Raw genomic sequence first — 24656 nt, forward strand, 5'->3', positions numbered from 1 at the left:
GAGGAGAGAGGGAGAGAGGAGAGGGTGGGGAGGGGGGGGGTGGAGGATGGGAAAGGCAGCGGAGCACAACAGACACTAGTATGGCAATATGTAAATCAATGGATGTGTAACTGATGTGATTCTGCAATCTGTGTATGGGGTGAAGGTGGGAGTTCATAACCCACTTGAATCAAAGTGTGGAATATGATATGTCAAGAAATTTGTAATGTTTTGAACAACCAACAATAAAAAATTAAAAAAAAAATAAATAAAAGCAAGAATTAAATTTTCTTTCAGTTTCTCATTAAAATCAACAATAAATCACTCAGAAAAATCTAATTTTTATCATATTTTACAACAGTTTCTGGTCTCATTTAATACATGTGTTTATAATGTCTTTCCTCTTAACTCTCTTATTTAATCTTGATAGTTATCTTGCTTTTCTTAAGTGAATTCTTCCCATAAGTTCCCCTTCTCAGTTTCATATTCTCTTGGGTTGCTTTCTAATTTTTTCCTTCCATTATGGCATATCTAAGAATTCCTGTACATATATCTCAACTTTGGTATATTTGTTTTCTTTCTTTCTTTTTTTTTAAAAGTATTTATTTTTTAATTTTAGGTGGACACAATATCTTTATTTTTTATTTTTGTATGTGGTGTTGAGAATCAAATCCAGCGCCCCGCGTATGCCAGGCGAGCGCACTACTGCTTGAGCCACATCCCCATCCCTGCTATATTTGTTTTCTGTTATGATCTTATTGCCTTATATTTCTTTTAGGATCTTTGTCATCATTATGTAGATTAGGGAGATGATATAAATAAAACATGAAAAAAGAGCTTTAAAAATACCTACATTTGGGTCAGATGACAAAATGGAAGGACCTGAAAAACTCTGTTTAACCGATGTTTTAGGAAGGGTTTCATCCATGTCTTCATTTTGACTATCAGAATCACTGCTATCAAACAAGGTTCTATTTTCTGGTTTCAAAATATCATATTTTGCTCCTATAAAAATAAAAACCAATTAAAGAGTAAATATCTGTAATTTCAAATTAGTGAATAGCAGAAGAATAAGAGTCAATCTTCAAATAACTTACGATTTTTCTTGAATTGTTGAGTAGTAGTCCATAGCTCTGTTAAGTTCACTTTTGGGAAATTCTAGGGGGAAAAAAAAAACTTGAAAAATAACAAGTATCAAATTTGATAGAAAATTCAAATATTCACCAGTACAATACAATCTAACACAAAGTACACAGGTTTAGGAATCATTCACATGTAGATTCAAACTCCAATTCTGCCATTTATTAAATTACATTTTATCATAGGTTGAAGATTATGAGATTATAGAGACATCCCACAAATATTACTCCTTACCTCTAACTATTATAGAAATACTATGATATCCATTAGATAATTTTCTTTTTAAAAATTTTTTTATTTGTTCTTTTAAAATATACATGAAAGTACTGTGTATTTTAACATATTAAACATACATGGAGTATAACATTCCAATTAGGATCCCAGTCTTGTAGTTGTAGATGATGTGGAGATTGTCTGTGGTATAATCATATATGTACATAAGAAAGTTATATCCAATTCATTTTACTGTCGTTCCTATTCCTAACCCCATCTCTTCCCTTTATTCCCCTTTAGACAATTTTCTTAATCAACATATTCTAGGAAAAAAATGATCCCTCTATAGTTTACTTTAAAAAAAAAAACTAACATTTTAGCAAATTTTAAATTGTTATATTTTGAATGTGTTTGCATAATTTACATTTGCATGAATTACTTCAAGGGGAAAACATGAGTTTAGTTTTTAATAGTATTTTATTTATATAAGTTGGCATTGCAAGCAGTATAAATAATCATTTTAAAACTCCCACTTCTCTATGAACTACAAGAGGTTAGGAAAACATATTTGTGTGTGTAATTTGGAGCACTTAAAATAAGGTGTCAAATGAAAAAAAAATGATTATATGATAATTTTAGCTCTTTCCATGAAGGAGATGAAGAATAAATCTTGTGGGGCAGTGACTGATGAACAAAAGTCACATTCAACTATGAAACAGAAAGGTGTAACAAGCCAGGCTCAGAGGCACACACCTCCCAGTGGCTTGGGAGGCCGAGGCAGAAGGATCAAGAGTTCAAAGCCAGCCTCAGCAAAGTTGAGGCACTAAGCAAATCAGTGAGACCCTGTATCTAAATAAAATACAAAATAGGTCTGGGGATGTGGCTCAGTGGTCAAATGCTCCTTGAGTTCAATCCCCAGTACCGTCTTCCCCTAAAAAGAAAGATGTAACCAAATATGACAATAATGGAGACGAATGTATTGAAAGAATTAACACTGAAGAAATTTTTCTGTAAGAAAAAGGTAAGGGAGGAGGAACAAACAAAACAAAACAAAAATTTAATACAAAAAAAAAAAGAGGATACATTTTCTCAATAGACCTAACCTGAAGTTAAATATGCAAAACATTTAAAGGATATACAAATTTAAGTCACATTTTTAGAAACCTAATATCATTAGATATATCATACATACATATACATTACACAAGTAATACTCCATTAATAGAAATATATTTGTTCATTTATTCACATTCAAAAATATTAAAAATCCTTCTTATGTGTAAGTAATTTTTTTTTTTGGGGGGACTAGGGATCAAACCCAGGGGTGCTAAGTTGCTTAGGGCATCACTGGCTGGTTTTGAACTGGCAATCCTCCAGCCTCCACCTTCCAAGCCACTAGGATAACATGTGTGTACCACCATGCCTAATGAAATAAGATCTTTTCTTTTTTTGAAATATTTATTTTTTAGTTGCAGTTGGACACAATACCTTTATTTTATTTATGTGGCGCTGAGGATCGAACCCAGGTCCTTGAATGCACTAGGCAAGTGCTCTACTGCTAAGCCACAACTTCAGCCCCAAGATCTTTATAATAGTGGGTTTCTATGCTTATAATCCTTGACCAAATTTCATATTTGCTCTATTTTGGGCAAACTTTTCCTAATATGATTTTCTGGTCATGATGTATTTTCCAGCCCACCCCACCTCCTTTTTTTTTTTTTACATTTACACTTCTTCAAAGTATATACCAGTCTTTTGGCATTTACAAAAGTAAAAACATTTAAAAAAATCAGAAGTCAAAATTCTAAAAACTGGTTTTCTCTGATTAATTTTCTATATATAGCGAGAGTTGGACTATTACTAAATTTTAAGAACAATACACAAAAGAAAATTCAGAGCAAGAAAATTAATTTCACAAAATCACCTTTACCTTGGTATCAAAATTAGAGTCTTCCTCATCTGATGTAGGCCAGGGATCACCAGGACCAGGTTTGTTAGAAAGCCTTTATAGCAAAAATATACAATAAAAATGGGTGAGTTTGGGTTGGGGTTGTGGCTCAGTGGTAGAGCGCTTGCCTAACACATGTGAAGCCCTGAGTTCAATCCTTAGCACCACATAAAAATAAATAAAATAAACCTTAAAAAGAAAAAGGTTCTTCATTCTATAAAGGTGCAGATTCCTGAAACAAGGATGGGTTCAAATAGGTAAGAGGTAGAGCTCTCTTTCCCTCTTCCTGGAAAACAAGCTAAACAGAGTCTCAATAACCTCAGCACAAGCATTTTACAAACTATACAAACTGGGGCTATCTGATAGCTTTGCAAGCCAGTTGTAACCCTACATATATCCAAGAAAGATATTAGCAAGTTGGGAGAAGAGATGGAGGTGAGGGGATACCTGCCTAGGCCCTACAACCCAGTAGTTCAACAACTTCTAGTCCTCTGGTGCTTGAGGGACCCTAAGGAAACCTCTGTAAATTGAGGTCGAAACATTCCTGTCTGCTATAGACATTCTTCCCAGATGCTTAAATTATTTTATCAGAAGTTTTATTAGTTATTCCAACTAAACAGAAAAAGCTAACAACTTGTTCAGGACTCCCTTAAACTTCCTATTTTAATATTCCTTTCTAGATAACTCTCAATATCTGTGACCTTAATTCCTTTATCATCTTTATCAAGGTTCTCATAAATTTCAATAATCTGGTCTCTTTTCTAAAACCCTTACCTCTAACCAACCCAGTACTGTTCCTCTTCAAATGTGCTCTTCTGTTATTTTCATTCTTATTCTCTACTATTGCATTCACTTGCTAATTCCATTCTTATCCTCTGCATTTGGGTTGACTAGACTCACTTCCCCACTCTATTATTAAAACACTAGCTATGTAGTGTCACATGCCTATAATGCTAGCAACTCAGGAGGCTGACAGGAGAATCACAAGTTCCAGCCCAGCCTCAGGAACTTAGTGAGGCCCTGTCTCAAAATAAAAAATAAAAGGGGCTAGGGATGTGGCTCAGTGGCTAAGTGCCCCTGGGTCTTACCAACAAAACAAAACAAAACAAAACAAAACAAAACAAAACATTTACTTACAGAATGATAATAAAGCTGAGAACTAAGGAACATGAGTTCAGATTTCATTTCTGCCACTTTATAGATATCCAGAAAAGTCACTTCAATATCCTTAATCTCTGAGTTTTCATCTGGCCAGGAAGTTAAACACATTTTGAAATACCAGAGGGTATTTTTATTAATTGCTAGTGTTCCTTAACCTCCTGAAATTCTATGTGTTTTGATTATTAAGGAATATTTAGTTGCCAGAAATGTAAAAAAGAAAAGAAACACCAAAACAAGTAAAAGAGAAAAAAAAAGTCAAGAGTATAGTCATGGAAGCAAAAAGACTAGGAAAAAAAATGCTTATTAGTACTAGTTAAGAGTAGTAGCCTGAAGGAAAAAACAGAGAAATCACGAAGTAGAGATATCAATTAAACATATCCTATAAATAGATGCCACAGATAATTAATATAATGTGGTCTACATGTAGATATTCTTCATTACAGTAAAATAATTCTTGTCTAGGACTTACCTAATCTTGCTTATGTAAAACTCATGGTCTTTTGGCCAAAACTAAGTAAAATCTGCCCTAAAAGCTTGGATGATAAAAATAAGGTACTGGTTGCCACTGCAACTATGGGCCCTATATCCATGGTGTCTAGCTCAGCTAGAACACTCAACAAACCTTGGTTTCTTTTCTCTGCATTCCCTAATTAGTTAAAATACAATTTAAAAAACTTCTGAAATCCTACCTGGTTAAAGACTCATCTTCAGAACTCTCATCCACTATTAAAGAAAAAGGTAAAATAACATTCAATCAACAATACAATAAAATATTAAAAGTTTAAGACTCTGATGCTTTGTTAGAAAATATTTCTTTAGGACCATTCCTGCAGACTATTCTATAATGAATATTAAATATACTACTGATAAGCAATTAATGCATTAAGAATTCTTATGTCCCTTCTTTTTACTTATCAAATATAAGGAAGAAGGATGCAATTTATCAAAATTTGACCCGTAAAAGGAAACTGCTGTGTACAATAATCTTAACTGAAAAAGATATCATTAGTAGATTCAGTAGCATAAGCTGACAGTGTCAAAAAGCATAATTTTCTGGACTAATGAAACTAAGCAGAATTAGAAGCCAATTGTACCCCTGTCTCATGGATACTGAAGGAAAGAGATTGTTGGGAAACAATAATCTGCTTTTATTTTGACATAATTATTTTGTTTTGACATACTTCCCCAGATGTTCAGTCAAAACTGTTTCATTTAGGATGTAACTCCTTATGACAAGGAAGACAGATCTATGGGCATGGTATTATGCAGCATGGCAAAACAAACGAAGGAGATAAGGGACAAGGATTTGAGCAAACAAGGCTCAAATTTCATCTGCTATTTTACCTCGAATATAAAGAAGCACTGGAAAAAATCACATCCTTAAGAGTTTGTCTATTCTAAACTGTAACTTATAATTAGAGAAGCTTAGAAAGAAGCACTGGGGTGGTAGCACAAATTTCCAAGAAGTACTATCTGATATATATTTATATAATTATAAATATAAATATATACCATTTACTTATAAAAGCTTTCAAAATGTGCCAACAATTAGCTTTCCCTAGTAGGGAATTTTTTTTTTTTCGTTTCATGTAATATATGTGGGGAGGACCCCAAATAGTGTGACTCTTGGCATTTCCCATGACAAAGAATCTACTCAGAGAATCTTAGGGCTGGGCATGGAGGTCAGTGGTACCCCATTTTTTAAAAAAAGAAAAAAACAAAAACAACAAAAAAGGAGCTGAAAGTGTATGTCTCAGTATTAGAGTACTTGCATAGGCCCTGAGTTCTATCCCCAGCACAACAACAAAACAAAATTAAGAATAATAACAAAAATAATAAAAAAGAAAGTCAGCCATGTTCTAATAATACAGACTATTTTTATACTCATTCCTCAAAGTGAGATCACTTAGATCTATCTATATAGTATTCATTCTCTAGTCTTATTTCAATGACAAGATAGGTATGGGACTCAAAATTGTTTTATAAAGTACAATCTCTTGAGATTACCTTTCTCTATTGCTAAAGAGTTTATCTGGAATGGTACAGTTAGTGGTTAGTGTTGTGTAGCTGAGTATCATGTCATTTTTTTCAACCCTCCCCATATGTGTCAAATATATAGAAATCATCCTCTTTCAAGTAAAGCATGTTGTCAGATTATATGCTAATGAACAAAAAAAGAAAACAAGAACTAGACTGGAGGTCTAGCTCAGTGGTAGAGCACTTGCCTAGAATGCATGATGCTGACGCTCTGGGTTCGATCTCTAGCACTGTAGGGAGAAAAAAAAGTTATTAATAAAAAAAATCATATTGCAAGTTATAGTCAGCTTAAATTGTAGATAAAGGTCAAAGTAAAAGAATATGGGTATTATCGCCTAAAGTAAGAATTTGGAAATACATAAAACAAATAATTTAAATTGCATACTTAGGAATGAACAAATATTTTATTCTGCTTTAGTGACACAAATAACTGTGAAGTAATATTCACTTATACAATGCAATCCATTTATTGTAAAAATTAAATAGAAAATCTATTTTTATAACAATCCAATTTCCTATAATGTGACTACAAAGGAAACATACAATATATTAATTTAAAAATCTTATTTATACGAAGATCTACAAGATTTCAGATGCTAAAATAAGTGAAAACTTTTTCAGAGAATACTGTTTTAGATGGCAAATTTCTGAAAATTAATTCATTAAATAATTCTCAATTCTACACTATTAGAAAGAAATTAAGAAAACATAAATGCAACTCACACACTAATTTTTAAAACTGCTTTCTTGTGATCAAAAGTTTCTTTTATTTTTTTCTAGAGTAGGTTTACCAAGAATAATTCACTATCAGAAGACTTACCTGAATTGTTAATTTGAGAATGTTTAAGTCTCTTTTCGTCATATTCAAAAATTACTTGCCTATGGTCATAAATGAAAAAAATAATAAATAAAATTATTTTAATACTGATATGAAAACATTTACCACATATATCAAATTCTTAATTTTGAGACAACATCAGAACTTTCTCCCATATACCTCAAATTTGTGAGCTCTATAAACTTTTTATTAAGCTTATAATTAACAAAAAAGTAGAGTGAAAAAAAAGACCATGAATCAGGGGAATACAGCACATTAACTAGATTAGCTAGACACAGTGGAAAGAAGTCCTGTCTCTTTTATCAACAGCTATTGGTTCTTGGACAAATATTTTCTCTTAGACTCAAAGTCTTCTTTTATAAAAAGGAGTTCACTAGACTGTTATGAAAATTTAATTAGGTAATACAAAAACATGCTCTGAGAAATAGTAAAGTAATGGAATTATTTGTTTTTTCATGCAGAACTATTTCGGAATCCCAAATAAAAGCTAATGTTCCCCCCCACACACAGATTCTAATATTCAAATGTTGCAGTTATTGGAAAATATTATTAAGTCTTAATTTTTGTTATTAGCTCCATTCTCTCCATTGTGGCTTATAATTCAAATTGTTCCTTATTATTAAGTTAATCAATCATAGCAAAGGCAGAAACTAAAAAAAATGTCAAGACCAGACTTGGGCTACTGCTATTTCTCTTCCTAATCAAACTCTAAATCACCAGATCTTTGTTGGAATGATGCTTATCTCCATGTTTATCTCCAGTTGATTTGGAAGATAAAATCCTGTTTTATACATGGATACCGATAATCATGGGTTTTAGTTCTTTTTAATCCAACTAATTCACATTAGATTTAAGAATTAGATTGGATAGAGAGAAATGATGGGAGGGGAGGGGAGGAGTAGGGGGGATAGGAAGGGCAGCAGAATAGAATAGACATTATGATTGCTGTATGTATATAAGTGACTCTATGACCAGTGTGATTCTGCAATCTGTACAATTAGAAAAATGAGAAATTATACCCCAATGATTTAAATGTATGAATTGCCAAGATCATTGTAATGTCATGTGTAGCTAATAAAAATAAAATAAAAAAAAAATAAAGGCCAGAGGAAGGTCCACGGCACAGGAAAAAAAAAAAAAGAAGAATTCTGCTTAATGGCCTCCTTTTGAAGTTGAATTTGAAAATATTCTGAAAACTTGTAGTGTAGACTGAAGTAGCTTGAGGGATTTTCATTACTGTGGAAAACAGATTATTTGAGAAGCTAATCAAAACCAGCATCCACCCTGGGGAAGGTGATATGAGACCGTCCAAGCCTAAAGAAAAGGTGCTACACAGGATACAAAGGGGCCTTTGGGAACAGATTTGGTAGCAAAGTAGAAAGAAAATTCTGATGTCATACAGCAACATTATTTGAATTTGTTTTAGTTTAGACTGATCCCAACAAATATTTGCTGGCAAAAAAACACAAAAGGAAGACCTCAAACTACCATATAGGTCTAGGTTAACATGTGGGCTCCACACAAGGTTTTAAAAGGGGAAAGGGTCAGTTTGCTTACTATGTGCATAGTTAAAGCTAGAATACCCAATTGTCAAACCTGAGTTGCTGCTACTTTGGGAACAATGGCTGAGCATATGTATAGGTGAACTAAAAAAAGTTGTGATATTTAATTCTAAGTGCATATTATCATCAATAATCTTCAAATAGAGCAATCTAAAGTAAATACTCATTCAAAATACAAAATGATTTTCAACCCCTTTTTTATGATTAATAAAAGGGGTTGCATTTTAAAGGCAAACTATATAAGCAGAAGTTAAAAAAATACTACAAAAAAGATTAAGAAGTTCAATATTGAATCAAAAAATAAACTATAAGTCCATATATTTTAAACTAATATGAAACCCATTTTTAATTTTTTTTACTTTTGTTATTGGTGCATATTTGTAATACTCCATTCTTGATTTTTTTTGATGTTTTTTGAGTTCATTATATTGTCCGGCTATTAATCCTCTCAGAAGGGTAGCCAGCAAAATTTTTTTTCCCATCCTGTAGTCTGTCTCTTTATTCTGTTGTTTTCCTTTGCTATGCAGAAGCTTTTAAATACTACTCCATTTATTGTTTCTTGTTATTAATTCCTCAGCTACAGGAGTTCTAGTGAAAACTCTTTGGCTAACATAAGATCACATAATCAACAAAATCAGAAAACAAATATAGTCATAAGGGAATATGAATATAGTCATATAAAGGAATATGAATCTTAACATATATTTTTCTTTGTGTTGTCCAATCTGAATTATTGCTTTTCTGCCTGATGGTTTGTTGACATTTTCATAATATCCTAAAAATTATGTTAATCATCCCAATAATTTAAAATTTTTGACTTGAGTGACTGTTACCACTCTAAAACACCACTAAGTTTTTAAAAATAACACAGAAAACAACTACTATACCTTTCTAGCTCATCAACTGCATGTATATTTGCTTTTTTATTTACTAAAACTTCTGCCATCTGTTGTTTGTTTTCTCTTAGAGCAAGTAAAAGTGGTGTGTGGCCATCCTGTAAAACAATTTATAATTCACAAAAATTACATATTTTTCAACTGAACTAAAAACCTTATAAAAGACCCCATGGGAACATAAATGCATCACAGAGTAAAAGCCAAACAAACAAAGAAACAAACAAACAAAAAACAACAACAAAAAACCCTTCCTTCTTACCCTGTTGTGCTTTCATGTTTTTTTGCCTTTTAAATGCTCTCCTCTGTCTAGTGCTGGCACATGAACTCCAGTCATTTCTAAAACTTACTGCAAATATTTAATGATTCCAAGAACTTCTGCTTCTATAACTGCATTTATAATGTTATTTTCAAACTATGTGATGCTCCCCATGTTAGCCAAAAACTTCTTGAGGGTAGGGGCTCTATCTTTAATCTCAATAGCCCCAAACACTGAAAAGATAATTGAATAGGTTTTAAGTATTTTTATTGAATTAATGAGCTTAATTTTCATTTCTAGAGCAGGGTTTCTCGATGTATATTCCAAGGAATATGTACTTTTCCAGAAGTACTTTACTGTAACAGAAAGACTCCATAATCATTTGTTTGAGAAATATCACAAACTGTGCATGTTATGTCCAGTATTAAACAAAACTCTCCAACTTTGCTTAATCTCTTAGTTTTTTGTGGACACAACATCTTTATTTTATTTTTATGTGGTGCTGAGGATCAAACCCAGTGCCCCTCCCCATCCCCCCAGCCTACCACTTGAGCCACATCCTGGACAATACTTTATTGATGGTAAACATTAACCAGAGTTCAGGGCTAAAGTTTTGAGGGCTTTTCAGTAATGTGATTCCTTTAAGAATGCTAATGGTTCCCATGGAGGAAACTGTCATGATTTTCTTCTATTTATTGTCTCAGGGTTCCAGTCCCACTGTCAAGGTAATTGTACTCTAAATGGGTCGCTATGGAAATGAGCTCTGAATTAAATGAAACAGGTTTCAAAATGAACTTTGATTGCTTATTACCAGTTGGTCCATGGGTTTTCTCATATTATAAGATGGGAGATATTTACCTTAGTTGTTAGAGAACTCAATATAAAATTTTATTCTCGCTTATTATAATGCTAATAATCCTTGGACCCTAATACTTATCCTTTTTTTTAATTCTTTTTTTTGCTGTATTTTCATTTTAATTGTGAAAGTTGCTTATAATTTTAGACAGAATTTTGGAATAAAAATACAATGGTTTATCACCACAAAAATTAATACTGGTCTATATTAAGGATTTTTAGTGTAACAAAAGCATTAACAAAAGCCACTGAGCTGCTTGCATTTTTAAGGAACATGCTGACAAGAAAGATATTTTATTTTCAACATGCATTACTTATTCAACTATACCTCTGACTAATCTAATAAGGCCGACAGACATTCTAATGAAAATACGATCATTTACAGTTAAAGAAAAAGGTATTAAAATACAAATGTCTAAATTCTAAAACTCAATACCATTTCTATAAGATTAATACAAACTACAGATCATATTCTTATAAATTACCTTGAAAACCCTGACATCTTTATCAAAGTATATTATAAAACAGAAATTATAAACTCAAATACTTACAGAGGCAAAGCAGGTGACATGAGGGAATTCTGAGATGGGTTAGTAGCAAATTGGAGACTGAATACTTCAAATAAAGGGGACAAATTCTTTACAGCAGACCACTTGTAATCCGGGATTGAAGGACAGAATTTATTCTTTAAAAGAAGCTCAAAATTCATATTTCTACATGAGTCTCCTAAATTTTAAATGTTGACTGAATTTATGGAGGTTATGGATCACGTTTAGTCTATAGCCTTTTTGTTTTTATCTTTGTTGTAGGTTTTTCCAAATGGTTTTGTACAAATTAAATATTTGCATGTTAAACCTTACCTTTTTTTTTTTTAAGATGGACTCAATATTTTTATTTATTTTATGTGGTGCTGATGATGGAACCCAATGCCTCCCGTGTGTGAGGCAGGTGCTCTACCGCTGAGCTATAAGCCTAGCCCCAACCTTTCCTTTTTTTAATATCATATTTTATCAAAAAAAATCAGGCCCTAAAATATGAAAAGACTCATAATGCCCACTTCAAGATCTTTTCAATACTTACTAATTTATACTCCATTGGTAGTCAATTCTCCTAGGCTGTTGATGAATAATTAGTTTCATAGGACCTTTGAAACTAAATTATTAAAATACCCATGTATATACTTAGTTTCAAGAAAAACCCTGGGTGTTATCAATATTTGTTGACCTAATGACCTGAATTATAACAAAGAGACATGAAATCCTTAAAATACCGACTGCTGTTTATTGAAGACTACCCATGAGAAAATCTCTAAAAATGTTCTGAATGGCAGTGGATGACTACTGATGGTTGGAAGGAAAAAGGTGTTATTCTATAAGTCAACGGATATTTCCAATATTCCTTTTAACTTTCTTACAATGGAAGTAGAAAAGACAGATGAATTTGGACAAATAATATTGGAAAGCAGAGATCTGAAGGATGCAGAGGCTAACCAAAGTCCAACACTTTTAGAAAATGTCTTAAGATCTGGGAATTCACTAATTACACTCGTTAATTCAGTAGTTCTTTTTTAGGAGTTCTATCAGAATCTTGAGGAAATATTTTTAAATATCTATGTCTAGGACTTATTAGATTTTCTGAATCAAATTTTCAGAGGAGAGCCTAGACTTGTAAATTTTCAAATTTCCCCAGGTCACTGTGATGCACAATTCTAGGTGAAAATTAGAGAAGCAGACAATCATCACTTCAGTATCATCTCTCTTCCATAAAACCTTTATCACTTGGGGATTTGGCCAAAAGGAGGGAAGAATAAGAGAAAGTCACTTCCTGTAAACTCAATTTAATTTTCCTGGGTAGGGACATGCAGGGACTAGATAAATTCAAAAGCTAACTTGATTTCATTACATAAACTCCTTATCTCCCACCTCTCAGCAACACACTGTAGATCTGAGAGTAGAGTTTAGAATCTTATTAAGTGTCTACTTCTGTCAGAAAACGATTAGATGTCAATTAATTATTTGTTCTTCCTTTTTCTTTTCCACTTAATTACCATATGATCCTGTCAATCTGGCTTCCTTAAAATCCCTATAAAAGTAATCTCTAGGCAGGTTTACAATTCAACAACTTTCTTTTCCAAACTAAGAATTAATATCACCCAAATTTAAGGGCATCTTTTCTATATATAAACTGGAAACAAACAAACTTATTGTGGTATTTTTCCTCAGTTATCTAATTTCCAAAATAGACTGAATACTTCTTATCACTATCCTTTTCCATTTCTCCTTTTTAAATCTTACTGACAATCACTTTGATATAACTTGCGCTGATTAAGCACAAGTAGGTTATTTATTTTTAAATGTCTTTGTTTTAAGATAAAACTTACTTCAAAGAAAATTTTGCTTTCTTGTGTTATTTTGTACTAATTAGAAAAAAAAAATTGGTGCAAAAAAGTGTATGAAAAAAAGATTTTACCTTTAAGAAATTAATTGTTTTCACAATATTTGCCATGAAAGCATAAAAGAAAGCTTATGCTCTAATACTTCTTTAAAAATATCAATATTTTAAGTGAAATCTTCAACAATTAAGTAATTTCAAATTATTTTAATTCAGGGAATGCTCGAGTTCCTAAATATGGAAAATTTACCCTATAAACATCATTGTTAATATAAAGGTATTTCATTTCAAATATTTAGGAAATAAGGTTCGTTGATTTATACCTTGTTTTTGGCTTCAGTATTTGCATTGTGCAAAAGTAGTTTTACTGCTATTGATGTGTTCTCAATATAAACAGCATAATGGAGAGCTGTATTGCCACTGGAGTCCTTGACATTTGGATCAGCGCCATGTTCTAACAGAATAGTTGCACATTCCTCTTCCTGGCACTGTACGGCCTGTCAGTATCATACCAAGAAACAGATTATAAATTCAAGTTAATTCAAGATAAACATTCTACAGGTTTCACCAGTTATATCTAAATGGGATAAATTCATTTTTATTTTAAGAATTTAAATCAAACTCATCTCCTGCCGAAATGGTTGGCTACTACCTACCTTAATTAGTGCTGTGCTGCCGTCACTGTCACAGATGTCAATGTTGCATTTCCTCTCTACCAGAAGAGTCACCACTTCTGGATGACCATAGGCACAGGCAAAGTGTAGAGCAGTCCTGACAGTGAAAGAATTTTTTGGATATTACAGAGCACCATCTGAAGGTACACAACTATTCATGCGACTACAAACATTAAATAACATGTAGTTCCTTTGCCTTCAAAGCAAATATTTTCTTCTGAAGTACAGTATTTATAGTTCTTACTACTCATTACATTAATAGACATGCAACCTATTTGATTCATGCACCCTTCCTTTCTCTTCCTCCCTCTCTCTCTTTTGTGGTGTTGGGGATAGAATCCAGGGCCCTGAGCATAGTAAGGCAAGCACTACCACTGAACTATCTACACCCCCAGTCAATTTAGAGCAGCCTCTGAATAGAAAGAACATCAACTTCAGTTTGAATCCTACTTTAAGCTCGGATCCTTACTAGTTATTCCTTAACTTTTCTATGTCTCATTTTTCTTACCCTTAAAGATTGGGATGAAAAATAGTAGTTACCTCACAGGACACCACCAAAGTGCTTAAATGAAAATCCATGCAAGGTATTTAAAATTGTTTTAAATTCAACAATTTTTTAAAATTGTTTTAAATTCAACAATTATTAGATATCATAATTATTATTAATAATTATTAGTTTTTGGCTTCAGTATTTGCATTGTGCAAAAGTAGTTTATCATTATTAGTAATAATTACTATTACTAATAGTATTACTAATACCTAACAAAAACAAGATTTCAATTAAGTAAAATAATACAATTATACCTACTTTGCAGATATGGATTTCAATGAGTCTAAAATGCTATTTTTCTTACATTTCAACATCTGAGATACTGGAATGCCACTTGTTTTTGTCATCTCTGCATTGCTGTGACCAAAAGACCCAACAAGAACAATGTAGAAGAGGAAAAGTATATTTTGGTTCGTGGTTTCAGAGTTTTAGTCCATGGTTAGCTGACTTTATAGCTGTAGGCTTGAAGTAAGGCAGACATCATGGCAGAAAAATATGGAGGGAGGAATGTAGCTCGCCGCAAGGCAAACAGGAAGCAGAGAGAGTTCCATTCACCAGGGACAAATTATAAAACCCCAAAGGCTTGCCAGTGAACTACTTCTTCCAGACACATGTCCTGCCTATAGTTACCACCCAGTTAATCCATATCAGTGCATTAATCCACTGATTGGGTTAAGGTTATCAAAAACCTGATCTTTTTACCTCTGAACATTCTTGCATTGTCTCACACATGAACTTTTGGGAGATGCCACACATCTGAACCACAATGTCAATTATAATTCATAATGTGTTATAACTATAAATGACATTTAAAAAATTTTAATACACAAAATAACAGCTTATCACACAATCTGTGGTGCCTTATAAAAAGTGAAATACAATAGTTCTATGGCAGTTCTGTTTATATGGTTGGCATTTAAATTGCATATATAATAAAAATGTGTATAAGAAATGCATATATAATAAAATCTACAAGCATAGATTAAAAAAATTTCCTTTACTTGTGAACATACAAACACATACACTCAAACTAATAGAAAATGAGTATTTTTTTCTGTGCTGGACTCTTATCCCTGCTCTTCACAAGGCTTATTTTTTATTAACAATAAACTTTTACTGGAACTTCTATACATGTTCACTGTAGAAATCAGAGAAAGAAAATAGAAGAAAATAGAAAAAAAAGAAGTTCATGCAGAACTTTTACCAATATTAATCATATGCTAGGCCAAAAAGCCAGACTCATCAAATTCAAATACTGAATTAACAGAGTATATTTCTAGTGTCAATGAAACTAAGCTAGAAACAAATAAAAAGATGAGAAACCCACAAATTGGAAGTAGAATAATACACTTCTAAGTAATAGAAAATGAAAAAGAAAATTTTATATCATTTTGTATATCTTTTTGGCTAAAACAAGAGCACAGTCAAATAATTTGTGTATCTGTATAATCAAACTGACTTTTTTCCTCACTTGATAAAACAAAGTATATCTTCCCATGTCAACAGACATGATATTTATGCAAAATTCAATGATTATATTCTAAACAATTGATACATTGTAATTTGTAAATTACTAGAAAAATCTATTCTATGGGTTCTTCTTCTTCTTCTTCTTCTTTTTTTTTTTGTTTCAGCGATTGAATTCAGGGGTGCTTAACCACTGAGCCACATCCCCAGCCCTTTTTTAATTTTGAGACAGGGTCTCACTAGGTTGCATATGGTCCCGCTAAATTGCTGAGGCTGTCTGCTGCCTCAACCTTCCGAGCTGCTGAGATTAGGTTCTTAATGCATTGTTATTTTAAGCAGTGCTGAGAAAAACAAATTGTGTCATTTATTATTTCCTAAAGATATTCTACTATAATAAAATTTGTTGGTAGAAACATACACATTTTAAAATAGGGTACAGTAGATCAAATTGTCTATTTGAAAAGTCATAATTTAAGCTTTAAGCAGAAGTATGCCACTGCTTTTCATTCTTACACATTTTGTAATTGGTAAACACTATTTTATTCCTCTTTTAACTTAATTTCCTTCTCCTACCAGGGACAAAGAAATTTTTCCAATGTCCATAGGTAACTTGTAGATCTGCACAAGTGTCCCTTACCAAATTAAGTAAGAGTTCAAGATCTAGAGGTAAACTTTAGTGGTATAGTACTTGCCTAGAAAGCACAAGGCCTTCAGTGCAACCCCCAGTATAAAAAAAAATAAATGGAGTTCAGTTTTTTTCCTTGTTAATTTGAAAGAATTTTCTGTATAATGAAGATATATTTTTTATCTGTATTATATGTTATATATGTATAAATATTTTGCAACAGTTTTTTATTTTAATTCTTTTTCTGATATACAGAGGTTTAGATTTTTCATTTCTGCTAACTGACCCTTGGAACAGTTTCTTTTAGGCTAGGGGTATAGCTTCGTGATAGTGTGTGCTTCCTAAGCACTAGTCCCTAAGTTCAATCCTGAGTCCCACAAAAGGAAAAAGAATGCTTGCTTTTGAGTTTATTCTTAGGAAGGTCTTGGCCAATATAAAAAATATATAATGCAGAAGTAGGCCTGTGTATTTTCTTTCATATTTTTCTCATTCTGTATTATTAACATTTTTTAATCTATACTCTATGGAGAAACTTAACTTGTGACATAATAACCTAGCTAGTTTATTCCAGTTATCAGGCACTTCATATATGAATAATTCATCTTTTCCTATTAATATGGAATGTCATTGGTTTCAAGTTCTAAATTCTTACATACATTTGGGTGTTTCTGGATTTTTCTATTCTGTTGCATTAGTTTATCTGTCTTTTCAGTTGCCAGTATCAATTAGTTTGTGAAAATTAATAGTGTATTTTAATACCAAGAAGAGCAAGTCCTTATTACAAAAAAAAATTTCTGTCATCACAATAGTAAAAGCATGGGGAAATAAAAAATGCTAACTTTTCGGGCTGGGGCTGTAGCTCAGTGTTAGAGTCCTTGCCTCTCATGTGTGAGGCACTGGGTTCAATCCTCAGCACCACATAAAAATAAATAAAGATATTATGTTCATCTACAACTAAAAAATTTTTTAAATGTTAACTTTGATATTTTTACCTGGTTTATCTAAAATAAATATAGAAAGATCTCACATTTTTGGAATAAGTCTTCCTTGTTCAACAGAGAACTATCTTTCCAATAGTTATACACTTCATAAAAACATGGATATTATTTTTTTCTAAGCATTTAAAGCCCTTTAGCTGATAAAAAATATTTCTCTCATGCACTTTCTACACCGTATACATGGTTTTAGAATTATGTATTTTAAAAATAAACTGTTGCATATACTTAATTTTGTTAAGTTAATCACTTTTCAATAGTCAAAGAGCTTTACATGGGAATCATAAGTGGATCGGAAATGAGCTAAAGTTTTGTTTTACTTTTGCTGCTCATGAAGCGGTTCTGGGTGTTAGATCCCTCGGAAGCCTGTACTTCCCAGGTGCCTGAGGGGGTCCAGCTGGGGAGGTGCCCGTTTCTTCCATGCCCCCCTCCTCCCGCACCAAACCCGTTGCCCTTTGGCTCAAAGCCCCTACCTATTACCTGTTCTTCTTGTCTTTATCATTCACGCCATTTTCCCCAAGAATAAGGAGATGCTGCACTTTGGCTACATTGCCCATGCTTGCAGCCTTGTGGATCTTTCCTGTATCCTTGTCTCGGATGTGGTACCTGGGCGAGTTCAGACTACTGGCATTCTCAAGCCCAAAGCCCACGCAGTTCCTTCGCAGGTTGCTGGAGGAACCCAAAGGCGAACGGCCCTTACTTCCGAAGCCAAAAATCCTCTTCATGGCAGAAGCCAACCGCCTCAGGGGTACCTTTCCTCCTCCTTGGCTTTTCACCGCCTCCGGAACTCAATATTGGCTGTCACAGATAAGCAAACCTAGTCTCGCCACAACGACCCAAAGGGGCAGCTCCAAGGTTCCATTTTTTCAGGAAAAAATTATCGTCTCCAAGCAACACCACTTAAGTCCCAGTGCGCGTGCGCGGTCTTAGTCTGCGCAGACGCTACGCACTTTCACAAAAGGCCGGTAACCGAGGTTGCTCAGTGCGCATGTACAAAGCCTCATTTCTCCAATCTCCGCCCTTTAGGCCTCCTGTGTTTCTTTCTCCTGTGTTTCTTTGTGTCAGGTTTGTCACAACAGTGCTCTTCCTTGGAGAAGGCTTGGGACTCCAGTCTAACGGCAACTAGTGCGCGGGTAGCCCAACTTACTAGGCCATGTCGCTGGAAAATCGCGCAGTTGTTCCCTGGCGGTCGGACAATAAAGGGCCCGAGAGTGTAGGCAGCATCTCCCGGGCAGCCGGAGGTGGCCGGCCGCCTGGATTTGAAGAAGGGGTTCCGAGGGAGGGGCGGGCGCGGGACTTGCAAAAGTTCCCTTGAACTCTTGGGACACGTCGGAGGTGAGACTGCCAGAGCTCCGGCAACCAACCGCTTCCACCCGTGCCCTTCTCCTGGGGAGGGGACCTCGGCGGGGCTCAACAAATGGTGGCTTCGCGGGCCTCTCCAGGTACGACGTGGGTTGTGTGGGACTTGGGGCCGGGCCAGGCCAGGCCTGGATCTTGCTGTGAGCAACTTGGGCTGCTGCTTTTGTGCGCCCGGCGCTCCAGGACTTAGCTCTGATTTGTCTCTTGGTGGACTTTGTATTTCTGTAGAAACAGTGGGCTCTGTAAAAGGTTGAACACGTCAAGTCACCTGGTTTCTGTGCATTCAGGTCAGGCCAGCCTGCTAGTGCCACACCTGCCGTTGCCTCTTATAGAAAAGCACATAAACTCTGTCTTTAAAAGCAAAAATGTACTTAAAGAATTTGGTTGGGGATGGGTGGAATATGCGTACGGATGTGGTTATGAAAGAAAAAGGGGATTCGTTTTGCGGAGCGCTTTATTTGCATGGAATCTCTATTCATTTGGAAGTTCTTGGAATTAGAAGTGACAGTTTCCATAGAGCAATATAGAGAGTCAATTTTAGGATAAAAATTAATGGAATATGTAAAGAGATTATGTACATTTTGGATCAGAATATATACCCGAAGAAAACAACATAATCTTAAAATTTTGGTTTGACTTGGGAAAAGTAATTTCTTTATAAAGCTTTTTCCTAATGAAAATTGTGTATCTACTTTGTCTTATTTTAAATTCTTATGTAAATTACATGAGTTCTTTCATAAATTATTTTTGATAATAAAGCAAGTTCTTTTTACTATTACTCTTTTTTGATGATGACATACAGAAGATTTATTTAACTAAATGTATTTTTTATTTTGTACTAATAGACATGGTTTTTTTTTAGTACCTTACTATCATAAAGCTACGTGAATATTCTTTTTTGTTTTTATTAGTGCATTATAGATATACATAATATTGGGGTTCATTTTGACATAATCATACATGAAATACAATTTGTTGCACTTCAGTCCCCAGTACTTCCTCCTTCCTTCTCCCTTCGCTCCTCCCTTCTGTACTCTATTGTACTGGTCTTCTTTCAATTTATTTACAGTATTTTTTTTTAATATTGGTGCTTTGTAGATATGCATAAAGGTGCAATTTATAGTATAGTATATTCATTTATGTATATATCTTAGTACATATCATAATACGGTCAATTTTATTCTGTATTTCCTCCCTTTTCCCAGCCCCCTCCCTCCTTTTCTATTCCCTTTCTCTATTTCACTGATCTTTCTTCCATTTTCATGGGATCCCTCCATCCCCACTTTTTTCCCTTCTCATTTTACTCTAGTTTCTGCATATGAGAGAAGACATTTGACCCTTGACTGGCTTATCTTATAAGCTTAGCATGATTTTCTCCATTTCTATCCATTTACCCACAAATGCTATAGTTTCATCCACTTTATGGCAGAGTAAGACTCCCACATTTTCTTAATCAGTTTGTCTATTAATGGGCATCTGGGCTGATTCCATAGTTTGGCTATTGTAAATTGTGTTGCTATAATCATTGAAGTGACTGAATCACTTTAGTATGTTGATTTTATTCTTTTTGATAAAGACCAAGGAGTAGGATAGCTGGGTCCTATGTCAGTTTCATTCCTGGTCTTTTGAGGAACCTCCATTCTACTTTCCAAAGTGGTTGTATGGATTGTCACTTGTATCATTAAGTCTTCCCATCTTAGAGCATGATGTGTTTTTTATTTGCTCATATCTTGATTTGTGTTATATTCCCTATAGTTATTACATCATTTTAAACATTATTATTAATGAAGCTTTTTCTCCATTTCCATTTTTAAGGCATTTTTCCTAATATGATTATAGGTATTAGTTTTCCCAAATCTGTATCCCATATCTCATGGCAAACTTAAACTCTTGGTGATGATTTTTATAATAGTCTCAGGTTTTCTAACTGAATAATCACATTATTAATAAGAAAGTCATCACTTTTCAAGTATATGACATTTAATTCATTTCTTATTTGATCTAATTAAATTAATTTAATCTAGGTAAGTCCAGTTAAATGGTTGTTTTATGATCATTTATTTATTTGTGATTCTTTACTTTTGTATGCTAATAGAAATAGCTGGCTTGTCCCTGGTTTCTTATTTTAATTGAAATACTGCTAATGTTTTACCATTTTAAATGATAATGTATATTTTTTATTTTTAGAAATAGTGTTTGTTGTATTTGCCAATCCTTTTTCCAGTTTTGATCAGAAATGCTTCCCATATTTTTTAATCTTGTTTCTTGAGATATTTTTTTAAAAAAATATTGAGTAAATAGACTGTTGAGTAAATAGACTGTCTCTGAGAAGGAATCTCATTTACTTGCTTAGAGTGCATTTTTCTTGGTTGATGGATTTTCTTTGCAAATTTTTTTATCTATATTTTTTCCATTTTTTATTCATTGGTGACATTTTTGCAGCATTTTATGAGGTTTTAATATTAATGTTTTGCCAAGATAATATCATGAAAATTGAGACTCCATTTTTGTTGTACATGGTCTGGGATATTTTTAAATTCATTAAAATTTAAAGTTTACTAGAATTCATTTATGAAATCATCTGTATGATATGGAAAATGACAAACCCACACTATTTTAGGATTTGTTATTTTCCATTTCTTACAAATTTTGCACATTAATTTTGTATCCTGTTACTTTGCTGTACATATTTACCAGCTCTATAAGTCTTCTGATGGAATTGTGAATAGAATTGCTTTTCTGTTTTCTTTTCCAGGGGATTCATTATTGGTTTATATAGAAGCTATTGATTTTTGTTAGCACAAAATGACCAAGCTGGGTGCAAACTTCACAGATCAGCACAGCCTTTATTCAGCAGTGGAGTTGTGCATCTGGTGGACCCACTTTTCTCATGGAAAATGAGCCACTGGCCAAAGGAGGAATCTGTGCTTATTATATATGTTACACTGAGCGATGACTTGATTATTGATAGAGCATGTCAGTTTGGGCACTCAGGAAACAGGTTTGTAAGAATTTGAGATTTGTTTTTACTGGGCATTATTTTTACTTGGGGAAAAATGGAGGGTCAGGGTCAATGTTCAGTGCTTGTCTCTTTCCCAATAGAGTCTCATTGTATAGTCACTGGGAAAGGATTTATTTGGGGAAGGATCAATGTTTTTGCTTCCTCCCAGAGACTGCCATTTCAGGCTTGATGGATATCTCCTTCCCAGGGATTGTCTTTTCACTGGATGATGTTTGCTTCCTTCCAAGAGATTGTCCTGTTACTGGAAAAAAATATATTGGGAAAGGATCAGTGTTACCAATGTGTTGCCTTCTTCCTTACTCCCTCTTCCCAGGCCACATTATTTTGGGGTTTGTCATTTTTCATATCTTACAATTTTTGTATGTTAATTTTGTGTCCTGTTACTCTGTTGTATATACTTACTAACTCTACAAGTTTTCTGGTAGAATTTTATGGGTGAACAGTAATAGCTAAACTTTTTTCTTTCCTTTTTATATTTCTTATTTCCCTGTTGTGCCTAATTGCACTGACTAAAATTTCAAGTATTATATTCAATAGAAGTGTCAACAGTTGACATCCTTGATCCTGATTTTAGAGGAAAATTTTTTCAGTTTTTTTTTTTTTCCCCATGAAGTATAATGTTGGCTTTGAGTTTGTTGTACGTAACCTTAAAGATGTTGAGGTAATTCCCTCTATCTCTATTTATTTATTTATTTATTTGGTCCTGGGGATTGAACCCAGGGGTGCTTTACCACTGTGCTACATCTCCAGCCCTTTTTATTTTTTGTTTTGAGCACAATCTCACTAAGTTGCTTAGGGCCTTACTAAGTGTCTGAGACTGTCCTTGAACTTGGGATCATCCTTATCCTCCTCACTCAGCCTCCCAACCTGCTAGGGTTACAGGTGTAAGCTACCACACCCTAATTATACATAACAGTGGTATTCATTATAATATATTTGTGAATGAATGTAGTCTAATTGGTCTGTTTCATTTTCCCATAACTTCCCCTTTCTCTTCCCTCCTCCTTCCTCATATTCCCTACATCTTCTATTGGAGTTCCTACTCTTCTATTGGAGCTCTGTCCCTAATTTATATAGGGTTTTTAACATGAAAGGCTTTTTCTGCATCTAATGAGATGAACATTTTCCTTACTTCTATTTATGTAATGAATTATGTCTCTGATTTTGGTATTAGAGTAATACTGTCTTTATAGAATGGCTTTGGGAGTACCTTCCCACCCCCACTTTCTATTTTATGGAACAATTTGAGGAGCGTTCTTATTAGTTCTTTGAAGGTCTGACAGAATTCAGCTGGAAATTTGTCTGATCCTGGGCTTTTCTTTGTATTGGGCTTTTTGTTACTTCTTCAATCTCATTGCTTCTTTTTTTTTTTTTTAATATTTATTTTTTTAGGTATAGATGGACACAGCACAATGCTGGTGCTGAGGATTGAACTCAGTTCCCGCCCATGCTAGGTGAGCGCTCTACCACTGAGCCACAATCCCAGCTCTCATTGCTTCTTATCATGTTTAGATTTTCTGTATCCTCTTGATTCAATTTTGGTAGTTCACATATATGTCTAATAATTTGCTCATTTATTCTAGACTTTCCAATTTGCTGTAATATAAATTTTCAGAGTAGTCTGTAAAAATCTTCTGGATTTTAGAAATGTCTGTGGTGTATCTCCTTTCTAACCTCTAATTTTATTAACTTGGGTCTTTGTTTTGTTCAGCTAAGGCTTATTCTTTTCTTTGAAGTTCTCTTATTAATTTGGCTCTTAGTTATTTCTACTGATTTTGGAATTGGTTTATTCATAATTTTCTAGGACCTTTTTTGGTGATTTTTTAATATAGAAACTTAATAGCTATAAACTCTCCTTAGAACCATCTTCATAATGTTCTAGAGATTCTGATGTGATTTACCTCTATTCTCATTATTTCCTTTATGATCCATTCATTGTTTAGAAATGGATTGTTTAATGTCCATGTGTTTATGTAATTTCTTTTTCCCCCATAGCTTTATTGATGTAAAATTGAAGTACAATAAAATGCACATATTTGAAGTATGCAATTTGATCAGTCTTGACATGTCTGTAACAAATACAATCAATATAAAAAGGATTTCCATTACTTTTTTTTAAAATTTGAAATCATGCAGACTGTGTTTCCTGCATGATTTATTACATTAGATATCAACCATCTTAAGATATATAGAACCCCACCCCCACATGTCAACTATTTCAAAATTAAATGGCACACTTATAAATATCTCAGAGGCCAAGGAAGGAAAGTGAATGAAAAGTGTTTTGAACTAAATGATAATAAAAGCTTAAAATATCAGGATCTCTGGGAAGAAACAGTACTAGGTGAACACTTATAACTTAAAATACTTATATCAGAAAGAAGCTAGAATTCTAATCAATACAATTATTTTCAAATTTTTTAGTAGGAAGGAAAAATAAAGGTAGGAGAAGAAATATATGAAATAGAAAAGAAATAATACAGCTAAAATTTGATAAAAATCAAAAAAGTCTAATCAAAAAAACAAAAACACAGAAATTAGTATCAATGGAAAGGGAGCTATCAAAATAACCTTGCAGATGCTGAAAATGTATTAAGGTAATATTACAATTGTATGCCAACATATATGATAGCTTATATAACTATGTTGGCATACAATTGTAATATATTAGAGAAAGATTCATGTGCT

General features: G+C 33.4%; 1 protein-coding gene and 1 long non-coding RNA gene across 35 annotated transcripts in view; one reads left to right on the plus strand and one right to left on the minus strand.

Moving 5' to 3' along the window:
- LOC107153403 (ankyrin repeat domain-containing protein 26) overlaps positions 1-18525 on the minus strand; it is a 113011-nt gene extending 94486 nt beyond the window's left edge. For 4 of the 14 annotated variants that reach the window (XM_048807578.1, XM_048807581.1, XM_048807574.1 and 1 more), the window contains exons 1-10: positions 18068-18524; positions 13933-14047; positions 13600-13773; positions 9766-9872; positions 7299-7357; positions 6667-6708; positions 5131-5164; positions 3263-3335; positions 1077-1137; positions 833-984 (exon numbers count right to left, since the gene is read on the minus strand). In XM_048807578.1, the coding sequence (XP_048663535.1) occupies positions 833-984; positions 1077-1137; positions 3263-3335; positions 5131-5164; positions 6667-6708; positions 7299-7357; positions 9766-9872; positions 13600-13773; positions 13933-14047; positions 18068-18312 (1062 nt within the window). In that variant the 5' untranslated portion in view covers positions 18313-18524. Of the gene's footprint in view, positions 1-832; positions 985-1076; positions 1138-3262; positions 3336-4417; positions 4430-5130; positions 5165-6666; positions 6709-7298; positions 7358-9765; positions 9873-13599; positions 13774-13932; positions 14048-18067 lie in introns of those variants that run through there. The other 10 variants (XM_048807575.1, XM_048807576.1, XM_048807586.1 and 7 more) reach the window with 8 other exon arrangements.
- Positions 18526-18530: 5 nt separating this feature from the next.
- The window catches only part of LOC125618044, a 330853-nt gene continuing 324727 nt past the window's right edge, over positions 18531-24656 (plus strand). For 8 of the 21 annotated variants that reach the window (XR_007349259.1, XR_007349247.1, XR_007349260.1 and 5 more), the window contains exon 1: positions 18532-19029. This is a non-coding gene — a long non-coding RNA (uncharacterized LOC125618044). Of the gene's footprint in view, positions 19030-24656 lie in introns of all 21 variants that reach the window. The other 13 variants (XR_007349269.1, XR_007349264.1, XR_007349265.1 and 10 more) reach the window with 4 other exon arrangements.

The sequence above is a fragment of the Marmota marmota genome, unplaced genomic scaffold (genome assembly GCF_001458135.2).
Source record: "Marmota marmota marmota unplaced genomic scaffold, marMar, whole genome shotgun sequence".
Classification (NCBI taxonomy): Eukaryota; Metazoa; Chordata; class Mammalia; order Rodentia; family Sciuridae; genus Marmota; species Marmota marmota.